General features: G+C 43.6%; 1 protein-coding gene and 2 long non-coding RNA genes across 25 annotated transcripts in view; all 3 read right to left on the bottom strand.

Moving 5' to 3' along the window:
- PPP2R5C (protein phosphatase 2 regulatory subunit B'gamma) overlaps window positions 1–26,008 on the bottom strand; it is a 169,297-nt gene that overhangs the window by 46,030 nt on the left and 97,259 nt on the right. For all 23 annotated transcript variants that reach the window (XM_015144500.3, XM_015144498.3, XM_015144501.3 and 20 more), the window contains one exon: window positions 25,680–25,879. In XM_015144500.3, the coding sequence (XP_014999986.1) occupies window positions 25,680–25,879 (200 nt within the window). The remainder of the gene's footprint in view (window positions 1–25,679; window positions 25,880–26,008) is intronic.
- On the bottom strand, window positions 1,181–4,376 carry LOC144330425 (uncharacterized). The gene is made up of 2 exons (XR_013396585.1): window positions 1,448–4,376; window positions 1,181–1,310 (listed from the first exon to the last, which is right to left on the bottom strand). It is a non-coding gene; the product is annotated as an uncharacterized LOC144330425 (long non-coding RNA).
- LOC144330406 (uncharacterized) lies at window positions 15,354–18,093 on the bottom strand. The gene is made up of 2 exons (XR_013396566.1): window positions 16,606–18,093; window positions 15,354–15,472 (listed from the first exon to the last, which is right to left on the bottom strand). It is a non-coding gene; the product is annotated as an uncharacterized LOC144330406 (long non-coding RNA).

The raw sequence follows: 26,008 nt of genomic DNA, 5'->3' as shown, positions 1-26,008 counted from the left end.
GGAAACGTCACTTTGGACAGGTGAACATGAAAATTTACCACCAAAGTCATTTGAACCCTTGACTGTCAAACTTTAAATGATAACCAACACCAACAAAGGCTGATGGCACAGTGATGACTTCTGAGGTCTTACACTATCCAGTGGCTACAAGAGCAAGGAGAATGTTCAAAATGAGAGTAAGAAAGGGACGAGATGAAGAAGGACACAGCAGAGATTCACAGCTGAAAATGCTGGAAACAGCAAGGGCTGCATGACGCAGGGAGGACCCTTGTGACAATGGCACCAACACCCTCTGCAAACTGCAACGACGAGGAAAGCAACAGGCAGGGTGGGACGACCTCTGAGTCGGCAGCTAGGATCATTTCCAGAGAAAGGACTGCTCAGGCGCACAGAGGATTGTTAGGGGCAGCACGGCTGTGCGTCCAGGCATGGGCTGTTAGATTTCTCTCAGTCTGTTTGGACTTGTATAACACATACTGACAGATCAGTGACATAAACAGAAAAGATAAGTGTTTCTGTGTCATACATTTATAACCTATTTTTATTCTGTACTAAGTCTATTTATTTATTTATTTATTTATTTTTTGAGGCAACGTCTCCCTCTGCGGCCCAGGCTGGAGTGTAGTGGTGTGAACTCGGCTCACTGCAACCTCTGCCTCCTGGGTTCAAGCAATTCTTGTGCCTCACCCTCCTGAATAGCTAGGATTACAGGCGTGCACCACCATGTGTGGCAAATTTTTGTATTTTTAGTAGAGACGGGATTTCACCACGGTTTCACCACGCTGGCCGGGCCGGTTTCGAACTCCTGACCTCAAGTGATCTGCCCCCCTCAGCCTCCCAAAGTGCTGGGATTACAGGTGTGAGTCACCGTGCCCAGTCCTCTTTTGTACTAAGCCTAAATATGATTGGTTACCTTGCTGAATCTCTGAACGGATCATATGCCAGTTATATAACTGGGCTCTGGTGAATGGCTCTTACAGGTGATCACAAAAAGCCCCAGTTCCACCACTCTTAGAAGCACAAAATTAAAACCTTTGACATAAAAGATTAAAATTTGACTCTACGACAACAATGAGAAGATGTTTCTAGAGAGTCCAGGGCAAACTTGGCTGGCTTTAGATACCCAGTCTTGTAAAGACTAAGTTAATACTCAATGTTGCCACTGTTGTTTCTTCCCTTCTTTTTCTTTTTTCCTCTTAAAGACAGGGCGTCACTCTGCTGCCCAGGCTGGAGTACAGTGGCCATCATTGCTCACTGCAGCCTCCAACTTCTGGGCTCACATGATCCTCCTGCCCCAGCCTCCCAAGTAGCTGGGACTACCAGCATGCACCACCATGCTCTGCTAATTTTATTTATTTTTTGCAGAGACAAGAACTCACTATGTTGCCCATGCTGGTCTCAAACTCCTGGGCTTAAGCAATCCTCCTGCCTTGGCCTCCCAAAGTACTGGAATTAGAGGCATGAGCTACCACACCTGCCTGTTTCTTCCCTTCTTCACTGGTATTGATACTGAACTCCAAACCTTAATATCATTTTTCAGAAAGTCATCAGCTATAAAAGCTCTGAGCATCAAGCATCTGAGCTTGTTCTCTGTGTCATCTGAGAGGGGAGCTGACGTAAAGACCACCTGTAATGGCCTTCACAGATAGTGTAGAAATGCAGGGATGAAAAAAGGGGCTGAAAAGCCAGCAACAACTAATTAAAAAAACTTTTATTAGTAAAAGTATGAGTAATGTTCCTGAGACACAGATACAAAGAAAAAAGTCTGCAATCTAAAACCAAGAGTTAGCCTGACTCACTCTCACTGGTGTATGATTTCTGGCAATTTCTACCCTCCAGGGACTGTCCCCTCCTCTGTGAAGCTGATGTGCGTACAGGTCACTGCAAGGAGCCTCCCAAAGAACAGTGATTGCCAGGTGGACGGTCCTGCCTCAGTCGCTGGCCCACAGGCACTCGGTGCAGACGGGAACTAGTCTGCCGCTCCTGGCACCCTGACCCCAAAGCCCACAGATGTGAACAAGGAGATGCTAAGAGCGCAACTACTAAGGAAAGGCCACACACACACTTTGGGCGGGCCGCCGTCTCCTCCCAGGGCGTGTGGAGACGTAACAGAACCGGTCCTGTCAGCGGCAGCCACTGCCGAAGCTCTCCATATCTTCTAGGGCCATGAAGGGTACAGAGAGGAAAGTCTGAATTGAGTCTTTAGCCCCTACAGGGAGTGTGGCATTCGTGAACTGGGGTTTTCTATCCTCTCTCTCAAAGCCCAAAGATTGGGGTCAGGGTCCAGCCACCCACAGCACAGGGTCACCTTCAGGAAAGGGAGATGGCACTTTGTTATTCAGTGGCTTAGAGCTGTGAGCCCTGCCTGGTACCGACAGGAGCAGAGCACAGTGTGGGGAGGGCAGAGCCTGGGCATGAACTCTGGGTGGCAGAGGAATCTGTGAACAGGACCATGCCCGGCAGGAGACTCTGGGAACAGCCTGTGACATCAGGGCCTGAGGAACCATGGCGCCTGGAAGGAAAGCAGGGCCGCCGCTTCCGAGGTTTCTGGGGCTGCCCATCAGGGATGCAGAGGCCAGAGCAGGAGCTGTAGGGCCACACCACCCAGGAAGCTGCAAGGGAGAGGGATGTCAGCTCACCCAGAGAGGAGGCCGTAGGCCTCGGGGGAGAGGAAACAGCTGTCTCTCTGGAAGAGGCCTGCTGCCAGAGAGTCACAGACATGCCACAGAGGAAGAGACCACCATTCTGGCCAAGGCCACAGGTAGCAAGTGAGCAGAAGCACAGGCAGCTGGCCTTCCCCTCTGCTCCAGGTTCTGCTCAGAGCCCTGGGAAGGGCGGGCAAGAAGGGCTCGGAGCCAACCCTGCTTCGCCTCCTCTCCCATGGCACGTCCCTCCCTGGCCAGGCTGCCTGGGGTGCGGTTTAGATGCCATTTGGAGAGGGTCTGAGATGAAAGCTTTAACCTAGATTGGATTTCTGTAACCAGGGATTACTAAAAAGTTAACCAACTTGCCCAAGATGTATTTAGGGTCAGGAAAGTGTGACTGCACCCATCATGGTTAAAGGCGATAACTGAAAAAAAGTAAAATGTCCCCTACTGTGCCAGCTGGCCATATGTGTCAACCTGGCCAGATCACAGTGCCCAGCTGTCCAAACACTGCTGTGGGTGTTGCTGTAAAGGCATTTTACAGATGTGGTTAACACCTAGAATCAATGGACTTCAAGTAGTGATCACCCTTGAGAATGGGGGGGCTACCAGCCAGCTGAGAAGTCCGTGAGACCCAAACTGCAGCTTCTTTGAGGAGAGTCCACCTGCGGCCTGCAGTGTCCGCCACGGCCAAGTCTCCTGCCCGCTGCCTGTCCGCGGAGTCCAGACCTGCCCGCTGGACTCACCCACTGCAGAAGGCAAGTCCTTGAGATCTCCATCTGTCTCTCGTGCTGTTTCTGTGGACAGCCCTGACTGAGGCACCCAGTCAGCTGAGATTTCTGAGTAAACTGGTGGTTTCTACGAGCAGGAAAGCTAGTGATTAGGGTTTCCAGTTGAAGCTCTCCCGCACAGTGACAGTCAGTCCAGCAGTTAGGCCCCGTCTCAAACACCTGCACACTCACTGAAACCTTGATGCTGAGCTGAGGGCTTGCAAGGCGACTCACATGGCTTGCTCTTAACACAATGTCCTCTCTTCAGCATCTGTCATGGACTCAATGGTTGTGGCCTCCCTTCCTCAAGTTCATGTTAAAGACCTAAACCCTGGTGTGGCTGGATTTGGAGACGGGTCCTCAAAGAAAACAATGAAGGGTGAATGAAGTCATAAGGGGGGCCCTGGCCCTCCAGGATTAGTGTCTTTGTAAGGAGGGAGAGTAGAAGGCTCGCATTCGCCTTCTCTGCACTTGCTCAGAGCAAAGGCCATGGGAAGGCACAGTGGCCGTCTGTAAGCCAGAATGAGGCCCTCAGCAGGGAACAAACCCTGCTACACCCTTGAGTTTAGACTTTCCAGCCTCCAGAATGGAGAGAAGATACATTTCTGTGGTTTAAGCCACTGAGTCTGTGGTATTTTCTTACGGCAGCCTGAGCAGACTGATACAACGTCCTTGACTGATGACCAAGCTAGGTCCAGGCAGGTTCATTCCAGCCAATTCTGATCGATCGAAAGTCATTTCTCATGTGTAAGGAAAAAAATCTTGCACTTCTGACTTCTACACACTTTTCTTACCACATTACACTGCATTAATTTAGTATACATCTCTAGAAAAGGTTAAATAAAAAGTAATATTTTGGGGGGAAAAAGGAACAGAAAGCAAACAGTGTATCACCTCAAATTATTCTCAGGTTTCTTTTTTTTTTTTTTTTTTGAGACGGAGTCTCGCTCTGTCGCCCAGGCTGGAGTGCAGTGGCCTGATCTCAGCTCACTGCAAGCTCCGCCTCCCGGGTTCACGCCATCTCCTGCCTCAGCCTCCCGAGTAGCTGGGACTACAGGCGCCCGCCACCTCGCCCGGCTAGTTTTTTGTAGTTTTAGTAGAGACGGGGTTTCACTGGGTTAGCCAGGATGGTCTCGATCTCCTGACCTCGTGATCCACCCGTCTCGGCCTCCCAAAGTGCTGGGATTACAGGCTTGAGCCACCGCGCCCGGCCCTATTCTCAGGTTTCTAACCTAGCAACATTTCTTAGCACAAAAGCTTCAGGGGCAAATCAGGGGGCAGGAGCCTCAGGTACAGAAACCCGGGTCACTGCCATGCTACCTGGATGCATGGATCTGGTCTGAGGAACCAGGGAAGACATCAGCGTCATGCGGTGAACACCAAAGCAGCTCTGAGGTCTAGGGAGTGCTGGGTCTTCTGTGCAGCACACAGGTTCACTGTGATCTCTCAAATGAGACCTACGGATCCAGTGCACACCCAGAGGTACGGACGCAGAATCATGCTGCCCAAGAAAGGCAGCACAGCCTCATGGAAACAGTCCCTCTACATCCTCTTCCCACCTAGAAGAAGGACCTCAGAACAAACAGCCTGCCTGAGCCTCAATTTTCTCCTCTGTTGGAAAGGGTAAAGGCCAGGCGTGGTGACTCATACCTATAATTCCAGCACTTTGGGAGGCCGAGGTGGGTGGATCACTTGAGGTCAGGAGTTCAAAAGCAGCCTAGCCAACATGGTGAAACCCCATCTTCACTAAAAATAAAAAACTTAGCTGGGTGTGGTGGTGGGTGCCTGGAGTCCCAGTTACTCGGGAGGCTGAGGCAGGGGAATCACTTGAACCTTGGAGGTGGAAGCTGCAGTGAGCCGAGACTGCACCACTGCACTCCAGCCTGAGCAATAGAGTGAGACTCCATCTCAAAAAAAAAAAAAAAAAAAAAAAAAAAAAAAAAAAGGTAAATCCTTTTTTTTTTTATTTTTTGCATTGGGCTGTAGTGAGAATCACAGAAAACGCATGCAACAGCACGTACTAAATGGGAAAACATTATGCACGAACAGTTAGCATTACACAGCACTTCCCAAACGTTTGTGACTGTTTGACCTGCACACGAAAATAAAGGCACGCACGTGAGTGCACACGTATGTCTGCATGTGATTCACACAGCCCCATCTGTGCCAGGACCGACTCTGGTTAATCTCAGGAAGCACCTGCTTCTGCTGCCTCCCTGACACTTCCACTTTCAGTACTTACATCAGCCCCGCAGATGTTCTCCAAATTGCTAAATTTATTAAATTAGATGTAAACTAGAATGGCCCAAAAAGCAACTTTACGGAAAATTCTTACAATTCAGCAATATCCTGCAGTCTTTCTGTATGTGTTATCATTCATTACCAACGAGTGAAGTAATAAAATATTTATGCCATAACATAACTGCAGCAGTGTAACATATAAAAATTTTAAGACATGAAGGGATACATTTCAAAAAAAACCAAAACACTGATAGTCTAACTTTAGAGGCAACAAGAAAGAAAGGTTTGATTATTTACAGTTCTCTGTTCAAACCCACAAGGGTTATTGTGTTATTTATTCTCTGTTTTATTCATTTCAGCAGGATTTATAACAGATGAATTCATCAAAGACCAAATTACAGTTACTGCAGAACACTTGCTCCCGTGATAGAACTGTTAGGTTCTACAAATCACATTGCTAAGAGATACATTTCTGGGAAGGGCAGAATGTGTAAGCCCCTTCACAATATATGTATTTTTAAACACAAAATTGTCATTTGTTTGCAAATGATACAGCTGGAAAACAGACGCAACAGACAGACCGTCACAACTAGACTACCACATGCAAATATCAAAAATACGAAACCAACAGCAACCACCTCTCCACTAACAATTAAACAATTACAAAAAAGAAACAGAGACGAAGACTCCAGCTACCCAGACACAAAAACTATGAAGTGCCTGGGAATGACTGACCTAGTTATAAGGCCTTGATGGAGAAAGCAGAAAGCTCTAATAAAAGGCACTGAAGAATGCCCGAATAAACGGAGGAACCTTTGATGTGGGATGACATCATATTACAAAGATGGAACTTCACAAAGCAATGTAAAAAGTAGACACAATCTTAAACTGAATTTTTGATGAACTCAATGAACTTAACATGTAGGTAGAATAGTAAACATTGTAGTAGCATTCCTAAAGGGAGAAACTACCCCTTTCCCCATTTGTAAAGTGAGTTTGAATCTGCTTTCATGGCGCCAGAACTCAGCTGTCATCTAGAGAACGTAAATGTACAGCAATCCCAGCACCTACCACCGTGCCTGGCACCTAGGAGGTCCTCAAACACTTGCTGAGAGTAAATGGATCCTGGGAAAAGCACACATCAGTCACCTTATTAACTGCAACACCAATTAATTACCTGGAAGCTGTGAAAAATGTCTCATTAAACCTTTACATCTCAGCTGCAAAGTAATTACAGTCCTAATTGGGCCCCTAATTTTAAGCTCTTCCACGATGCTGTACATTTTCTTTGGAATATTTATCTCAAGTACGACTGGGGGGCTGGGAAGTCCCTGGTTTAAGGTCTCCCTGGCGCACAATGAGTACTCGGCAGTGCCGCGAGGCTAAGGGAAAGCAGAGGTTTCTTCCCACAAATCCACCTCGCGCTTCCTCCACAGCAAGAGCTGCTTTCAAAGAATCGATTTCACCTCCAAATAGATGCCATGATGTGACAGTCAAGAAAAGAACCACATTGAAAATTCTTACTTTGAATAACTTGCTATTTTTACGATATATTCAAATATGTTCCTAAATAGCAGTTAAAGATATGGAAATAAAAATTTACGGGCGAGGCGCAGTGGCTCACCCCTGTAATCCCAGCCAGCACTTTGGGAGGCTGAGGCGGGCAGGTCACCTGAGGTTAGGAGCTCAAGACCAGCCTGGCCAACATGACAAAACCCCGTCTCTACTAAAAATACAAAAATTAGCCAAGTAGGGTGGCGCAGGCCTGTAATCCCAGCTACTCCGGAGGCTGGGGCAAGAAAATTGCTTGAACTTGGCAGGCGGAGGTTGCAGTGAGCTGAGATCGTGCCACTGCACTCCAGCCTGGGTGACAGAGCAAGACTCTACCTCAAATTAAACAAACAAACAAACAAAACAAAACAAAACAAAAAACTTACAAACCTTTATAGAATACTTAATGAAGGAAATTTAGTCTAAACTTTTCAAACAATGAATATTTTAACTTTCTACAATTTCATAACAATATACGGTATCATCTTCAGAGAGCAAGAAAATAAATCATTTATAGTTATGAGCCTGAGTTTAAATTTTTTTTGAGTTTAGAACATTTATATGTAAGAAATGATTCATAATACTTATAATTCAATTCAACTAGTGTCATTTAAAGATAACATTGGATTTGGAAGTGTTCTTATTTACTCTGGGCCAAAGATTAGTTTTGCATAGATTCTGAATGATGTATTCCCAATGTTTTTATGATGAAAAATTTCAATGCAATAAAGGTGAAAGAATTTTATAGTGAATAGCTATCATCTAGATTTCATCATTAACATTCAAATATATTTGCTTCATCATGTATTCTGATTTCTTTTTGCAGTAAGTTTTGAGAAAGTTTAGTAATGCTTTAGAATAGCAGAACAACATGCTCTGTATCCAACGTGATATAAATCAACTGAGAAGGGAAGTTTCAGAGATAAACTCCTTATCACTTCCCAGTCATGTATGCACAGCCATGCCCCCTAACCGCCAAATGATGTATGAGATTATGGCATTATAAATTATGCAAACAGTCTTTCATTTTGATAATAATTGCTAGATCCCCTGGGTGGATGGAGTTAAGTCTTTATTGAGTATCTATTATAAATGAGGCCGACTTATGCTTCCAGATGAGATGGAGTAACAAGGATGAGGTTTATGCTACTGCCTGAAACAACCAAATATGTGGGCAAAAAAATATAAAATTATGGTTTTCAAGATACTGGATTTCAGACAATGAAGGATAAGGACAGTGATCCCTGAGAGATGGGAATAAGTGAGGTGCGTCCCACACTGCCCCAGCCTCCTGCCTTGATAGATTTTTAGGTTGTAGTACAGGGAGAAAGAACCCAGGTGGGATCTAGCAGTCAAATGGGATTAGAATTTGCAAGGCAGAGTTCCACAAAGGAGACAGTTGCACAGAGAGAACTACAGCGATTTGTGGAAGTCGCTCAACTATTCAGCAGAGTACAGATCAGCATATGTGTGTGAGGAAACTACCAGAGGCTGGGAAAAGAAGCACCTGAAAGGATTAGTGAGAACCCAGTACTTGCTCAGGGCTGGGAACAGTGTCTGTTCCCACCAATCAGATGGGAAAAATTCATGATTCATGGGGCACTGGCTTCCTAATCAGAAAGGTCTCAGTGGTGGAGAATAATTAGTTCTGGTTTTAATATAACTGTTCCTGCCTAAAACATCTTAAAAGCAAGAACTGAAAGGATCAAACTGTTTCCAAGTAACTTAATTGCATCCCCAAACAAATCTCATGAACATCAATAGAGCTATGTAAGCATACAGCACTCAACAAACCAAAATTCACAACGTCAGACATCCCATTAAAAATTACCAGACATGCTAAGAAGCAGGAAAAGGATTTATAATGAGAAGAAAAACCAATCAACGGAACTAAACTGAACTGACACAAATGTTAGAATTAGCAGACAAAGATATTAATACAGCATTCTGTGTCCAAAAAGTTAGGAGGACATGAAAGATATTTTAAAAAGACGCAAATCAAACCACTAGAGATGACGTGACAACAACAATATATACCCATAGATCTCTAGTTGCTTAAGTAAACTTGGTCACTTAATTAAAAAAAAATGTGTGAAATGAAAAATTTACTGTAATAAGAATTAACAGAAAAGACGCGGTGGAAAAGATTAAAGAACTTGAAGACAGCAAAGGAAACTATCCAAATGTAACACAGAAAAAAAAAAAAAGAATTAAGAGAAATAAAGCATCAGCATCAACTCTAAGAAGACTAATACACGTTATTGGGGTCCCTAAAGGAGAGGAAGAGTCATGGGACAGAAAAAAATATTTGAAGACACAATGGTTAAACAATTTCCCAAATTGATGAAAATAATAAACAAGTTCGAAACACAGGAAAAATGAAGTAAATCGTGCCAAGGCCCATCATAATCAAATGGCTTAAAAAGAGCAATAGAAGAGACAATTTTGAAAGCCCCCAGAGGGGGAAAGGGTACATTATGTCCAAAGGAACAAAGAAAAGAATGGCAGGAGACTTCTTATCAGAAATAATGCAAGCAAGACAACAGGCGAGCAAAAGTTTTTCAAGGATAAAATGGTTGACATGCAATTCTATACCAGCAAGCAGATCTTTCAAAACTGAAGGCAGGACCAGGCTCATGCCTGTCATCTCAGTTCTTTGCGGGGCCAAGATGAAAGGAGTGCTTGAGCCCAGGAGTTTGAGACCAGCTTAGGCAACCTAGTGAGACCCTGTCTCTACAAAAAGTAAAAAAATTAGCTGGACATGGTGGCATGTGCCTGTCATCCCAGCTACTGGGGCAGAGTTGGGGTTGGGGGGGTGAGGTGGGAGGACTGATTGAGCCTGGAAGTCAAGGCTGCAGTGAGCCGTGATTGCACCACTACACTCTGGCCTGGGCAACAGAGCAAGACCCTGTCTCAAAAAAAAAAAAAAAAAAAAAAAAAGGCAAAAAAAAAGAAACGCTTTTTCAGATACACAAAAGCTAAAAGAATTCATCATCAGTAGACCTGTGCTATAAGAAATATTAAGACAGTCCTTCAAGCAGAAGGTAATTGATATCAGATGGATATCTGAATCTACACAATGGAATGATGAGCACTGAAAATTGTAACTATCTGGGTAAATATAAAATATTTTTAAAAAATCACTTAAATTTCTTTACAACAAAAACAAGATTGTGGGGTTTATAACATACTAACTAAAATGTATGATAATAGCGGAAAGGCTGGAAGAGGAGCAGTAGAAGTATACTGTTGTAAATTTCTTCTATTCTAACGAAATAGTACATTATCGCTTGAAGGTAGAGTGTGATAAGTTAAAGGTGTATTCTAGAAAAGAGTAACAATTAAAATCAAACAATATGGAGTTATCTTAAAAAAGCCAACAAATGAGATAGAATGGAATCATAAAAAGTACTCAATTGATCCAAAAAAATGCAGACAAAGAGGAAAGAGAAACGATAAACAGGTGGGACAAATAGAAAAAAAAATAGGAACGTGGTACATTTAAACCCAAGTACATTCATAATCATGTGAAAAATTAATAGTTTGAACACCCCGAAAGACAGGGATTGTCTGATTGAATAAAAAAGCAAGACTCAGCCGGGCACGATGGTTCACGCCTGTAATCCGAGCACTTTGGGAGGTTGAGGCGGGCGGATCACAAGGTCAGGAGATCGAGACCATCCTGGCTAACATGGTGAAATCCCGTCTCTACTAAAAATACAAAATTAGCTGGGCATGGTGGCGGGTGCCTGTAGTCCCAGCTACTCGGGGGAGGCTGAGGCAGGAGAATGGCGTGAACCCGGGAGGCGGAGCTTGCAGTGAGTCGAGATTGTGCCACTGCACTCCAGCCTGGGCGACAGAGCGAGACTCCATCTCAAAAAAAAAAAAAAAAAAAAAAGCAAGACTCAACAAGATGCTATCTACCATAAGCCCACTTGATGTATAAAGATACAAACTGATCAAAAGTAAAAGGGAAGAAAAAGACATACTATGGTAACACTAGTCAAAAGAATGCTGGAATGGCTACATTAAGGTCAGAGTAGATTTCAGAGCAAATAATATTACCAGGAATACAGTCATCTCTATTGTGGTAAAAGAGTTAATTTACCAAGTGGATATACACTAAATATTTATATGAATATATATAACATGAAGCAAAACCTGATAAAATTACAAGAAAAAAGACAATACACAATTACAAATGGAAAATAAACAGATCTATTTACAATGACAACTAAAAACCAAAATACTAATTTATGAGTCTAAGAAGATATTTATAGCATCTGTTTGCTGACAACTACAAAACAAGACCAAAATGGGGAGACATGCTGTGTACACGGGTTGCAAAGCTCATACTGCTAAGAGGTCAATGGTCTCCAAGTCTACATGTTCAGTGCATGTGCGGTAAACCCCTGGAGAATATTTTGTAGATAACAAGCTGATTTTAAAATTTATATGGAAAGGTAAAAGAACTAGGATAGTCAAAACAATTTTGAAAGAGAAGAAAGAGGTTATAGCAGAGTCACACAACCTCATCTCAAAATTTACTATTAAGTACCACACTGAAGACAGTGTGAGACTGGCAGAGACACACAAACATGTAACAAGACAGAGTCCAGAAGACTCACAACATGCTCAACTGATTTTTAACAAAGGCACACAAGCAGTTCAGTGGATGTTCATTAGTCTTTTCAACAAACAGAACAATTGGAACTCCATACGCCAAAGAATGAACTGCAGACAAAATAGATCACACAGACCTAAATGTAAAACGTGAAGCCATGAAGGAAATATAGGAGAAAGATCTTTGTGAGCTTAGGTTTGGCAGACTTCTTAGATATGATACCAAAAGCACTACTGATAAAGGACAAATCCTAAGTTGGACTTTATCTAAATTAAACGTTTTTGCTCTGTACGAGACACTTAAGAAAAAAAAGACAAGCTACAGACTGAGAGAAAATACTTGCAAATCATTTATCTCACAAAAAAATCTGTACCCAGATATATAAAGAAGTCTCAAAAGTCAAAAAAAAAAAAAAAAAAAAAGACAGCCCAATTAAAAAACAGGCAAACGATTTGAACAGACACTTCATCAATGAAGATATACAAATGACAAAAAGCGCAGGGAAAAAATGCTTGGGCCAGGTGTGGTGGCTCACACCTGGAATCCCAGCACTTTCATAGGCTGAGGCGCGGGGATCACTTGAGCTCAGGAATTCGAAACCAGCTTGGAACAACACAGTGAGACCTTGTCTCTACTAAAAATACAAAAATGAGGTGGGTGTGGTGGTGGGCGCCTGTAGTCCCAGCTACTCAGGAGGCTGAAGTGAGGATCACCTGAGCCTGGGAGGTAGAGGCTGAAGTGAGCCATGATCGAGCCACCGCACTCCAGTCTGGCTGACAGAGCGAGATCCTGTCTCCAAAAAACAAAGAGACAAACAAACAAAAAAGCTTGGCATCATTAGTCATTAGGGAAATGCAAATTAAAATCAAAATGAGATAAAAGGACTGCTGACACCAAATACTGACAAAGATACAGCAGGCACGAGAACTCCTGCACTACTGGGGGAATCACAGGGCAGCCACTTTGGAAAACGGTTTGGCACTTCCTTAGAAAGCTCAACACACACTTACCATTCACCTAGCGACTGCATCCCTATGTTTACCCAAGTTAAATAAAAGCTTAAGTCTAAAATCTGTATATAAATATTTATAACAGTTTTATTACCCCAAACTGGAAACACCTCAAATATCCCCCAACTAGGACATGGATAAACAAATGGTGTTATTTCTATATAATGAGACAACACTGAGAAGGAAAAGGAACAAACTGTGGGACAACATGGACGAATGTCCAACGCATCATGCTAAGCAAAAGAAGCTAGACCCAAAGGCTACACACTGAATCCATTTCCATGGAGTTTCCATTCTGGAAAAGACAAAATGATGTGATAGAGAACAGACTAGTGAGAGGCAGAGATAAAGGACGGGGAAAGCTCTGACGACAAAGTGGGCAGAAAGCCATGTTTCTGGAGGTTAAAGAAACTGTTCTACTCGGGAGGCTGAGGCAAAAGAATCACTTGAACCCGGGAGGCGGAGGTTGCAGTGAGCCGATATTGTGCCACTGCACTCCAGCCTGGGCGACAGAGACTCCGTCTCAAAACAAACAAGCAAAAAGAAAAGAAACGGTTCTATATCCTGACTGTGGTGGGGAAGAAGTGACTATATACATTTACCAAAGTTCTGAGAACTGGCCACAAAAAAGAGTGAATTTCACTATATGTAAATTAAAAATTAATTTAAAAAAAGTTATGGAAAGATATTCACTAGGTCATAAGTTCCCAAAACGTCTTGGTTCACAATGCCCTTGGTGTCTTAGTAATTTCTTCACTGCACCCCTAGACCAAAAGAAATACCTAACAACTTTGGACATCTGAAAACACCCAGCTTTACTGAGATATAATTTATATACAATTAACTGTACATATTTAAAGTGTACAATTTGATATTTAACATATGCATATACCTGTGAAACAATCATATAAATCAGATAATGAACATACTCATCATCCCAAAAGTTTCTCAGTAGCCTTCTGAAAATACAATAAACATGAATTGGTTGACTGGAGGTAGAGATGGCTAGAACTGGGGAGGGGTGAAGTAGGAAAAAGACTAACTTTTTAAAATGTTTTCATATTTGTTTCATTTGTTATCACATAAGCATGTATTTCTTTTATAATTTAAAAACATCAAAGGAAAATCTCAAAATCATAAGAACAAACAAACCTCTAAAAAACAGCTTACTTTGGGAGGCTGAGGTGGGCGAATCACAAGGTCAGCAGATCAAGAACATCCTGGCTAACACGGTGAAAACCCATCTCTACTAAAAATACAAAAAATTAGCCAGGTGTGGTGGCGGGTGCCTGTAGTCCCAGGAGGGACTCGTGAGGCTGAGGCAGGAGAATGGCGTGAACCCGGGAGGCAGAGCTTGCAGTGAGCCGAGACCACGCCACTGCACTCCAGCCTGGGCGACAGAGCGAGACTCCGTCTCAAAAAAGAACAAAAAACAAAACAAAACAAAAAAACAAAACAAACAAAAAAACAAAAACAGCTTACTGATATTTAAAGTGGAAAAATCATTCTCTGGATTTCAAAAAGTACTTGGGAATGCATGATTTAAAACCTCACTTGAAATAAATTTGTTGACTGAAACTCCATTGGTCAATATACTATCCTTTTTAATTCAACACATTCTTTCCTCTCCCAAACTATCATCACCCTTACAGCAAGTAAAACTTTCCAGAACACACTGTAAATATCAGCTATAAAAATAGAAGAAGGAACGTGCTCTACATCGGTCCCTAAGTGAAGCACAGGACACCCGTCTCGGGGTGCAGGGTGTGAGACCTCCCCCAGGACCCGGCCAAGAGATTCTAAGAACATTCTCATGCTCATAAAACGTGTAAGTCAACATCAAATCACTTACAGACAGTGCGGATTAAAATAATGTGATGAACTAGTTTTCCCTGGAAACCCACAAGAGTCCTGATAAAAACAGTACTATGATTACATACAGATAGCTTGTTTTTATTTTATGTTTTTAATTAATTACTTAATTCTTTTTGACAGAGTTTCGCTCTGTTGCCCAGGCTGGAGTGCAGTGGTGCGATCTCGGCTCACTGCAACCTCCACCTCCTGGGTTCAAGCAATCCTGCCTCAGCCTCCTGAGTAGCTGGGACTACAGGTGCCCGCCACCATGCCTGGCTGATTTTCATATTTTTAGTAGAGATGAGAGTTTACCATATTGGTCAGGCTGGTCTCGAACTCCTGACCTCAGGTGATCCACCTGCCTTGGCTTCCCAAAGTGCTGGGATTACAGGCATGAGCCACTGTGCCTGGCCGCTTGTTTTTAAGAAAGAAAAATATCTTTACTGGTTTTTGATGACAAATGTGGTACATAACTCCTAATTTTTTTTTTTTTTTTTTTGAGGCAGAGCCTTGGTTTGTTGTCCAGGTAGGAGTGCAGTGGCACAATCATACCTCATTGCAGCCTTAAGCTCCTGGGCTCAAACAAGCCTCTCGCCTCAGCCCCGAGTAGCTAGGCATACAGGCGCAGGTGTGCCCACCACACCCAGCTATTAACAACTTTTCTTTCTTTCTTTTCTTTTTTTTTTTGAGACAGTCTCGCTCTGTCGCCCAGGCTGGAGTGCAGTGGCATGATCTCAGCTCACCGCAACCTCTGCCTGCCGGGTTCAAGCAATTCTCCTGCCTCAGCCTCCTGAGTAGCTGAGATTACAGGCATGTGCCACCACGCCTGGCTAATTTTTGTATTTGTAGTAGAGACATGGTTTCACCATGTTGGCCAGGCTGGTCTCGAACTCCTAACCTCAGATGATCTGTCCGTTTCGGCCTCCCAAAGTGCTAGGATTACAGGTGTGAGACACTGTGCCTGGCCTAAAAATTTGTTTTTGTAGACACAAGATCTTGTTGCATTGCCCAGGCTGGTCTCCAACTCCTGACCTCAAGTGATGCTCCTGCCCTGGCCTTCCAAAGTGCTGGAATTATAGGCATGGGCCACTGTGCCTGGCCCATTGAGAATTTTTTTTTTAAATTGCAAAAGTGTATAGTAAAAGGGAAAAGTTCACATACCACCCAAAGGCACCGACTATTAACAGTTTGTACTATATTCCTTCAGCTTTATTATGTGTTTATTAATTTGAGATGGAGTCTTGCTCTGTCATCAGGCTGGAATACAGTAGCGTCATCTTGGCTCATTGCAACTTCTGCCTCCAGGGTTCAAGCGATTCTCCTGCCTCAGTCTCCCGAGTAGCTGGGACTCCAGGTGCACGACCCCATGCCCAGCTAATTTTTGTATTTTAGTAGAGACGGGGTTTCACCATGTTGGCCAGGCCTTCAGCTTTACTCTACAAATCTATTGATAAAATGGAACCAAATCAGTCTGCGGTGTGGACGGTGCTGCAGGGCTGGGTCACTGTACTCTGCAGAGTATTTCACAAGTTGCTTTCTCTCCCTAAGTTTGATTTTATTTTCATGAATTTATTTATATGTTACAAACATGAAATCATACTTCAGACCACGTATTTTTAATCTTCTGATCACCACTTAAACTAATCTAACTAACTCTCTATGAAGTAGTTCCACAGCATGATAACCTTCTAAATAAGAAAACAGAGGCCAGGCACAGTGGCTCATGCCTGTAATCCCAGCACACTGGGAGGCCGAGGTGGGTGGATCACCTGAGATCAGGAGTTTGAGACCATCCTAGCCAACATGGTGAAACCCTGTCTCTACTAAAAATACAAAAATTAGCTGGGTGTGGTGGTGCATGCCTGTAATCCCAGCTACTTGGGAGGCTGAGGCAGGAGAATTACTTGAACCTGGGAGGTTGCAGTGAACCGAGATTACACCACTGCACTCTAGCCTGGCGGCAGAGCGAGACTCAGTCTCAAAAAAAAAAAAGTTAAGTAACCTCAAGGTATCAGAGTCTGGAGCAAGAATTAGAAATAAGTCCCATACTAATACGAAGAAAGAAGGCTGCATGAGGCGTCCCCCTGGTAAGCGTTGAGAAATCTTGGAGGCTTGTCCCTTTCTGGCCCACTTCCAAGGACACTGCCAATTTTGTCACGGGGCTACCCAGCTTTCCATGTGTCTCCCCATTCCTCCTAGCTGCTCTGAAAGGCAGAAGCATCACAGCTCTTTGTCTGCAGCACTAACGGAAGCTTACAGAACCAAGCCGCTCACCTGAAGTAACACAGTTAGTGGATGAAAGTTGGGTACAGACCCGACCGTCTCATCTGCCCAGAGAAGCACACAACTCCCTCCCTTCTGGGGAATTCTTGCTCCTCAACTCTGTCGCGTGGTTTGGTGGGCACATGACGCAGTGTGAGTCACAGCCATAGTACCCCACCTCCCTAGCTACAGCAATGGGATCAAGGGCAGGCAGGGGACAGGAGGCATCAGGCCTCTTCTGGCAAGCCAGCAAGGGCCATGCTTTCCTCTGTCGTCATAGAGGGATGCCCCAGAAGGAAGGCTGCATACAGAGAGTGGGGGACATGGGACATGGAAGGAAAAGCTGTCCCTGTGAGTCTGTGGACTAAGTGTGAGTGACCCAGTGCCTGCCTGGTAAACTCCCTTGTGAGGGTAAACCACAGTGAATTGGGTGTCGGCCCCTGCTAACCCAAAGAGCTCTAAATAATGTTAACAGATAACACCATCTCAGGCCTTTCCCACACCAGGGCCCATGCTCTTTCCCGGAACTAGCATTCCACTTGCTCAAGTCAGAAACCTGCATGTTGGTTCCTCTCTCCAAGTATCTCAACCAAATCCACCCTGAATTGTGCTTCTACCTTCTCAACATCTCTGCATCTGCCCATTTCTCTCTACCATCAAAGCTGCTTGGCTCATTCCACCACTTCTCCCCTGAAATGCTGCAGATGTTGAGCTAGTCCCTTCATGCATTATTTTGACACCCATTCCCATCTATTCTTCACACTGCAGCCAGAGCACATGGGGTGGTCTCAGCTCTCCCAACGACCTCAAGTCCTCAGTTTCCGTCAAGCTCCCCAGGATCTAGACTCTAGCCCCACCAAATCGGGAGCTCCAGGCTTGGCTCAAACCCAAACACATCTTACTTTGTCTAGTCTTTGGGCCTTGGAGGAGCTGTTCCTTCTGCTGGGAACACTCCCCTTCCCTTCCCTCCTCTATATTGTTTTCACTGAGCCAGCTAGTCGTGAAGCGTTGGCCGCTGGTGTAGATGCCACTTCTCTGGGGCGCCCTGACAAGGGGTTAGGCCTCCTAAGCCTGTGCTCCCACCGGACCTTACACTGACCGCCACTGCAGTCCTTGGCCCTCATATCGTAACATCTGCTGCCTCTTCTTTTTTTTTTTTTTTTTTTTTTTTGAGACGGAGTCTCGCTCTGTCGCCCAGGCTGGAGTGCAGTGGCCGGATCTCAGCTCACTGCAAGCTCCGCCTCCTGGGTTTACGCCATTCTCCTGCCTCAGCCTCCCGAGTAGCTGGGACTACAGGCGCCCACCACCTCACCCTGCTGCCTCTTCTTGTCTCCCAGACCAGTAAGGGTGGATATCATACAGGTAGAGACTATACTATTTTATTCCTTGGGGTAGCCCCAAGCGGTAGCATGGTGCCTGCAATACACATTTCTTGCATGATTGAGTGAGTACAACAGGCTGCCTTCTCAGTGGTCCAGCACAATAGATTTGGGTAATTCTAGAGAGGTCCACCCTAATGCGAAGTACTTCTGAGTCATCCGACTCATTCAACCACCAATCCAAGCAATTCCTTTTCTGATCTTCAGGCTATTTTCATTGGTGACTATGAAGACTAGTCTTAATGCCCAAGTCTACACAGAAAACCTCATATCGAATGAATATTTATTGAGTCTATAAAAGGCAGTGTGCTGAATTCAGTGGAAGAAATGCAAGAGTATAATAAGTTGTTCTCTGAGGGAATTGACAATCCAAAGATGGGACAATGCAGGACGTTATTCAAAACAGTTTTTAAAGTTTTGGCTTGCCTGAGGATGACCTGGAGAATAGTGAAAACACACAGCACTGTGACACACCCCCAGAGAGTCCACAGGTCTGGGGTGGACCCGAAGAATCTGCATTTCTTTTTTTTTTTTCAGATGGAGTCTCACTCTGCAGCGCCCAGGCTGGAGTGCAATGGCGTGATCTTGGCTCACTGCAACCGCCCACTGCCGGGTTCAGGTGATTCTTCTACCTCAATCTCCCAAGTAGCTGGGATTACCTGCCACCACATCCGGCTAATTTTTTGTATTTTTAGTAGAAATGGGGTTTCACCATGTTGGCCAAGCTGGTTTAGAACTCCCAACCTCAGGTGATCCGCCAGCCTTGGCCTCCCAAAGTGCTGGGATTACAGGTGTGAGCCACCACACCCGGCCAAGAATCTGCATTTCTAACAAGCTTAAAGGCTGTTGAAGCTGCAGCCTTTGAGTAGCACTGTTTTAGAAAAGTAGCTCTCAAACTTTTTGGTCTCAGGCCCCTACTAAACTCCTCAAAACAGTTACAAATCCTAAAGAACTTTTGTTTACAAGAATTGCATCTCTTGATATTGGCCATATTAGAAATTAAAACAGAGAAATTAAAAAAAAAATCCCAACTTGGGAGGCTGAGGCAGGATGATTACTAGAGGCCAGGAGTTCAAGCCCAACTCAGGAAATGTAACCAGACTCCATCTCTTTTTTTTTTTTGAGACGGAGTCTCACTCTGTTGCCCAGGCTGGAGTGCAGTGGCTCAATCTCAGCTCACTGCGACCTCTGCCTTCCAAGTTCAAGCGATTCTCCTGCCACAGCCCCCCAAGTAGCTGGGATTACAAGCGTGCGCTACCAAACCCAGCTAATTTTTGTATTTTTAGTAGAGACAGGGTTTTATCACAATGGCCAGGTTGGTCCCGAACTCCTGATCTCAGGTGATCCGCCTGCCTTGGCCTTCCAGCGTGCTGGGATGACAGGCGTGAGCCACTGCGCCTGGCCCAGACTCCATCTCTTAAAAAAAAAACCAGCTAGGTGTAGTGGCACACACTTGTAGTGTAGACTCAGCTACTTGTGAGGCTGAGGCAGGGGGAGGGGGAGGATTGCTTGAGCCCAGGAGTTTGAGTCTGCAGTGAGTAATGACCATGCTGCTGTACTCTAGTCTGGGCAACAGAGCAAGACCTCATCTGAAAAAAAACAAAAAAAAAAAAAAGAAAAAATATCATGTCTTAGTATAAATGACATATATTTATGCATGATAACTATATTTTCCAAAACAAATAAGTGAGCAAAGTGGCATTGTTTTACATTTCTGTAAATCTCTTTAACATCTGGTTTAATAGAAAAATGCTGGATTATCATATCTGCTTCTGTGTTCAGAATGCTTAGGTTGAAATACAGGATGAAAGTCTGGTCCCACACAGACAACGTAGTTGACGAGGAAGGAGTATCTATCTAATAGTGTTTTCATTGTCTACACCAAAATTCAACCAGTAGTAGTTTATTAGGGTGAGCTCCTGCATGGGTGCTGAAACCCATCAATGAGGGTCTGTCCTCTCACATTCAAATCCAGCGCTGGATCGTGCGCTCTGAATGGCTCTCTTGCCACAAATGACTCTGTAACCTCTACTGGTCATTTGGAAAATACTCGTTCACTGAGTTATGTGGCTCTTCCAAGTGGTGACTCACTTCATATCTATTAAAAATCCTGCTCATTCCCATCACCACTGAGCTCAGCAGGAGTGTCTGCAGCTTTGGGAGGCTGAAGCTCACCCTGCTGCATATAAATTTTCCAAAATTCAAAATTTCTGGCTGGGTGTGATAGTTCATGCCTATAATCCCAGCACTTTGGGAGGCCGAGGCGGGTGGATTGCTTGAGCACAGGAGTTCGAGACCAGCCTGGCCAATAGAGTGGAGACCCTGCGTCTACAAAAAAATAAAAAAAATCAGCTGGGTATGGTGGTGCATGCCTGTGGTCCCAGCGACTTAGGAGGCTGAGGTGGTAGGATCACTCACGCCCAGGAGTTCGAGGCTGCAGCGAGCTATGACTATGCCAGTGTACTCTGCCGGGGCGACAGAGCAAGACTGCATCTCTAAAAACAAAATGAAACAAAATTTCCCTAGAAAGCTCAAATTTTATCACTGACAACAAATGCTGTCAGTTATTTTCCTTAAAGTGACTTTCTCATTTTGCTTCTTTTCAGAAGATGCCCGCCAAATATTCAAAGTCTGAATAACTGGTCTGTCTGCCAGTTTTCAGGTAAAAACGGTGTTCCATGAAAACAGCAGCAAGTTTGGCCGACAGCGCCACTGCACAAGAGCTTTCCCTCCTGACTATTGCACCAGCAGCAGAAAAGTTTTATGAAAACTTCACATTTCATCATAGAGTCCTAAGGCCATGTGTGCACAAGGGTCATGAAATAATAAAATTAATCTATTCTATTGCTTCATTCTGGCCACTAAGTGAAACTGGCAGTTTTTGTTTCTACTGGGTGTGTGGTTGTCAGCTTGGTGCCACCCCTGTGCTTCTTGCTAAGGTGCCAGATGTTGTACCTACTACTGCCTCTGCACCATCGGTGCAGATTTCAACAGGGTGAAAAAGTCAATGAAAGTCTTAGCAGTATGATGGAAATAGTTCTAACATCACAGACCCTCTGAAAGGCTCTCGAGGAGACCAGGTATCTCTGATCCCCTGATGTGGATGAGAACCCTGATTTAGAAGATAAGAGACTCTACATTTCCTAATCTGGGGTCTACTGTAGGCTCTAGGAGGCTTGCACCCTCTGAAATCATGTAAAAACTGCTAGATATGTCAATTTTTCAGATTTTGAAAGGGTGCAACCCCTAACCTTAACTCTTTAGTTACTGTTAACAAAGCAGCTTTACTTTTACGACACTGAGTTTTTAAAAAGCTATAATTAGTTTTGCTACTGGTGTTTTGACTATCAGAAGAAGGTCCATGCCCGAGAAACAGATTAACTAGATAATTTAATTGAAAAAAACAGGTGGCTGATTATATTTAAACACGGCTGAAATTAATGATGGAGCTGGTATAACTTAGACCTGGGAAACTGCACGCCAGGAGCTGGCTCCCCTGGGAATTGCTTCTCACCACCCGCATCTCTCTGAACCCAATAAGCTTTTTTATCTGGAAAAGAAAAGGGTCAAGCTAGATGATCAGTATGTTTCCATTAATTTCTAGCTCTAAAGTCTATGATGTATAAAAATACACAACACACAAGGAGCTGCTCAGCATAACTGGCTGTCGGGAAACACATATCAAAACCACAATGAGGTGCACTTCATACCCACTAGGACGGCTGCAATAAAACAGATCATATCAAGTGTTGAGGAGATGGAGAAACTGGAACCCTCGTACACTGCTGATACGAACGTAAAACGGTGCAGCCACTGTGAAAACGGTCTGGTAGTTCTTCAAAATGTTCAAGTTACCACATGACCCAGCAACTCTGCTCCTAGGTATATGCCCAAGAGATATGAAAACACACGTTCATACAAAAGCTTGTGTATCAGTGTTCACACAGCAGTCATTCATAACAGCCCCCAAATGGAAATAATACGGCGTCCATCAACAGATACATGGATAAATAAAATGTCGTGTATCTGTACAACGGAATATTACGGGGCAATAAAAAGGAATGAGGTACTGGCATGTGGATGGACCTTGAAAACATTATGCTAAGTGAAGGAAGGCTGACACCAAAGGGTACATATTCTGTAATTCCACTTATATGAAATGTCCACAACAGGCAAATCCATAGAGACAAAAAGTCAATCAGTGGTTGCTCAGGGCTAGGGGCGGGTGAGGGAGGAGGGAACAATGGCAGTGACTATTAATGAGTGCAGGATTTCTTTTGGAGGGGATGAAACAGTTCTAAAACCAGATGTGAAAATGGCTGTACAATCCCATACTCATATTAAAAATCACTGACTCACACACTTTAAATGGGTGAATTCTAAGCTATGTGAATAATGTATCAGTAGATCTGTTACAAAAAACAACACATCTAGCAGTCCAGTCTAATAAGCAGGATACTTAAAAGTAGCAGCATTAGGAGTACAACTATAAAGCTTTGGATTTTTCAAAAAAAAGTGGAAATTAATGTCTCTAAAAATATTATGACCAAAATATACACACTCCCACCCCCAACAAGAAACAAACAGAACAACAGGCATGGCTAAAGGCTGCTTAAGTGTTGAGCACACAGGGGCTCTAAGCTGCAGAGCTTCTCACCAGACGTGAACCACAAAGAGGCCCAGGCTTTTGCCACCTGCCACACCAGGCCCAGGCACTGCTTGGGACAGACGCCTTGTACAGGCTGCTTAAATTCTTGACAAGAGGGTCACAAACCACGGCCAGGCACCACCCCACCGCCTGTGTTCTTCCTTCTTTCACTATACTTCTCATCAACTCTGCTGAACTTAGAGCAGAAAGGAAAGGAAATGAACTGTCCCCTGCTCTCACAGTGACCACAGAAAAGCATCTCATGTGCCTCCATCTTCACGGGACGGTCTAATTCATCACCAAGTTTCCACTCCGTGCCTTCTTCCCGCCCACGTGGGCAGAAGGCAGAAATCACATTCCCAGTCTTGCAACTCTGTTTCACCTGGATGACTTTTATTCACGGCATTACTGCAATCTAACATGATATATTATTGGTTGGCTTATTTTATGGTTGTCTCCCACATGAAAATGAAAGCTTTAGGAGGGCAGAAGTCTTGTTCGCCATTCTATTTCCTCACCCCAAAACGTGTCTGGCCCACGGTGGATGCTCAGTCAGTGTCTGCTTACTGCTTAGGGAGCCCGGGGCTGACAACACTCTGCAGTCTGGCGTGAGGTTCGGGTGGGAAACAAGTTAAGACAGCAGGAGGAGAATCAAGTTAGGAAACAATTATAACAGGGAGAGGAGAGGCAATGACGACTTCATCTATAAAAACAGCCTCAAGGGCTTTTAAGTATCCTAAGTGGTGCCAGTAACCCACACTGCTGCTGTGAAATACAGAGGAGAGGCAGTGGGGAGCACACCTGGTTCAAGGGCAGGCATTTGACCTGAACCAGGCCAACAGGAGCCTTGTCATTCTTTGTAGACTCTTTCCTCTTAGGTTAAAGAGTGGGAATCAGAGACTTTCTCAAACACAGGAAAATCTTCCACACACGTAAACGTAATACAGAATTTATATACTTATAAATCTAACATATAATACAATAAAATGAATACATAATAAGGAAGCATTAAGCAACAGGGGGAAATGAAATATTCAATACATGATGTAGGGAGAAATAATTTTTCAATAATTTTAGAAGAAAATAAATTTAAGAGAAAATGAAGTTCTACCCTAACCCACATCATAAAAAAAAGACAAAACAAAACTGGAATGTCCTAACACAAAGAAATGATAAACGCTTGAGGTGATGGAAACCCCAATTACCTTGATTTGATCATTACAGATTCTATGCTTCCATCTAAATATCACACGCTCCATAAATATGTACAACTATTACATATCCATACTTAAAGAAAAATGATTATAAAATGCAATGTGCAAAACAAAATTATGAAAGTAATAGGAGAAAATATTAGAGATTTTTATGATTCTGGGGCTAGAGTTGGCTTCCAAAGTAATTGAGAGTTAAAATTAATGAAAGAAAAAGAAAGAAAAAAAGCTATTCCTCAAGTGTCATTAGTCTGAACAGGTAAGGTTTTAGGGTTTATATTCTCTGCTCAGTTTATGCCTATAACTATTCTTCAGGCACAAGTCTGGGACAGGAACCCGCATGGCTTTTGCAGTCCTTAGGCCGACTACACAGTAGCCATGCCAGTGAATTCTGAACGTTAAGAGTTAACAACAAGTTAAAACAATCAAGTTGATCTCAGCCTCTGACACAGTAGACTGAACTACAACAAAGAACATTACTTTTATCTTTTTCCAAAGCAAACGTACTAAAGAAGGAAATAAAAGTATTTTAGGTCAAGAAGTCTAGTCAATTCTGAAATATATAGCTTTGGAAAAAAAAATCCGGTAACTTAACAAAGAGCTCAATGAAAATTGGATTTAACATTTTACACTAAGCCACAATGACTCCCCAATAAGTGTGTGTGTGTGGCACTAGTTTCAAAGGCAGATAAAATATCAACATTTCAAGAAAACTCAACAGAAAACTGGATTTCAGTGTCAAACAGCAAATTTTGGTAATGGCACTGAATTAAGTGTTTCCAGGTGGTACTGACTGAGGAATGGGCTGTAAAGTATGACACTTCAGAGGACTGAGATCTGGGGGCTGAAAAAAACCAACAGGGAACTAACTGCAGGATGATAAGACTATCTCAGCCAGTCAGGACATACTGTCATTGATAGAGGAATGACAGAGGAAGCATTGATAGAGGAAGGCCTTCCCAGCCAATCAGCATGGGCTGTCCTGATCCCAGCACTGACAGGCGGAGGCCTTCTCAGCCAATAAGTATGAACTATTCTGACAGCAGTTTGGTTCTGTCAATATTTCAACTCTATCCCATCGTGAGAATTTTCCTGCACATGGATGGACAAAATTTTTACTTCTGAACTATAAAAGGGCACTAGTATATTAATGTTAAATACGTTTTAAAAAAATTTAAAGAACATAAAATAATACATAGAAATACAAATTCTAACATTTCTACCCCATAGGGTAGTTGTGAGGATTAAATGAGTTAATAAATGCAAAGCACTTAGACTGGTCCCTAGAAGGCAACTGACTTCCCTTACTATTATTATCATTATAATCCAGGATACAAAGAAAATTTTCATTCTTCAAGTACAACTACAAATTCTGGAACAGGAGGATGCTTCTCCTGGGTAGCACTGTGTTAGGCTCAGATGTCTTGCCCTGTCCTGTTTCTAAATCAGAACCGGGACACACTGGTTAACCTGCAATCACTTACCATATGGACTACTTCTGGGTAAATAGGCTCTGTGATCACATTCCGATTATGGGTGATATATTCCACCATTTCACTTAAAGCAGCTCGTTTTACCTCCTTCCACTTTAGGTCACTTAGTGGATCAGAAACAAAGTCAAAGAGGACGCAACACTGACGTAACTTCTGGATAAAAAGCTTCTCTTGGTCAGCAGGAGGAACATCTGAAAAGCAGAAAGCAAAGTATATCGATCACAAAAGTGCTTAATGCAAAGTTATTGTGAAACACATTTAAGCTTTCTGCTATTTTTATTTTGGTAGAGGTTCAAGAAAAAAGGAGATGGCGTGGGGTA

Source organism: Macaca mulatta, chromosome 7, assembly GCF_049350105.2.
Source record: "Macaca mulatta isolate MMU2019108-1 chromosome 7, T2T-MMU8v2.0, whole genome shotgun sequence".
NCBI classification, from domain to species: domain Eukaryota; kingdom Metazoa; phylum Chordata; class Mammalia; order Primates; family Cercopithecidae; genus Macaca; species Macaca mulatta.
Note: the sequence above shows the minus strand (reverse complement) of the source record. Positions and strands in the feature narration are given on the sequence as shown.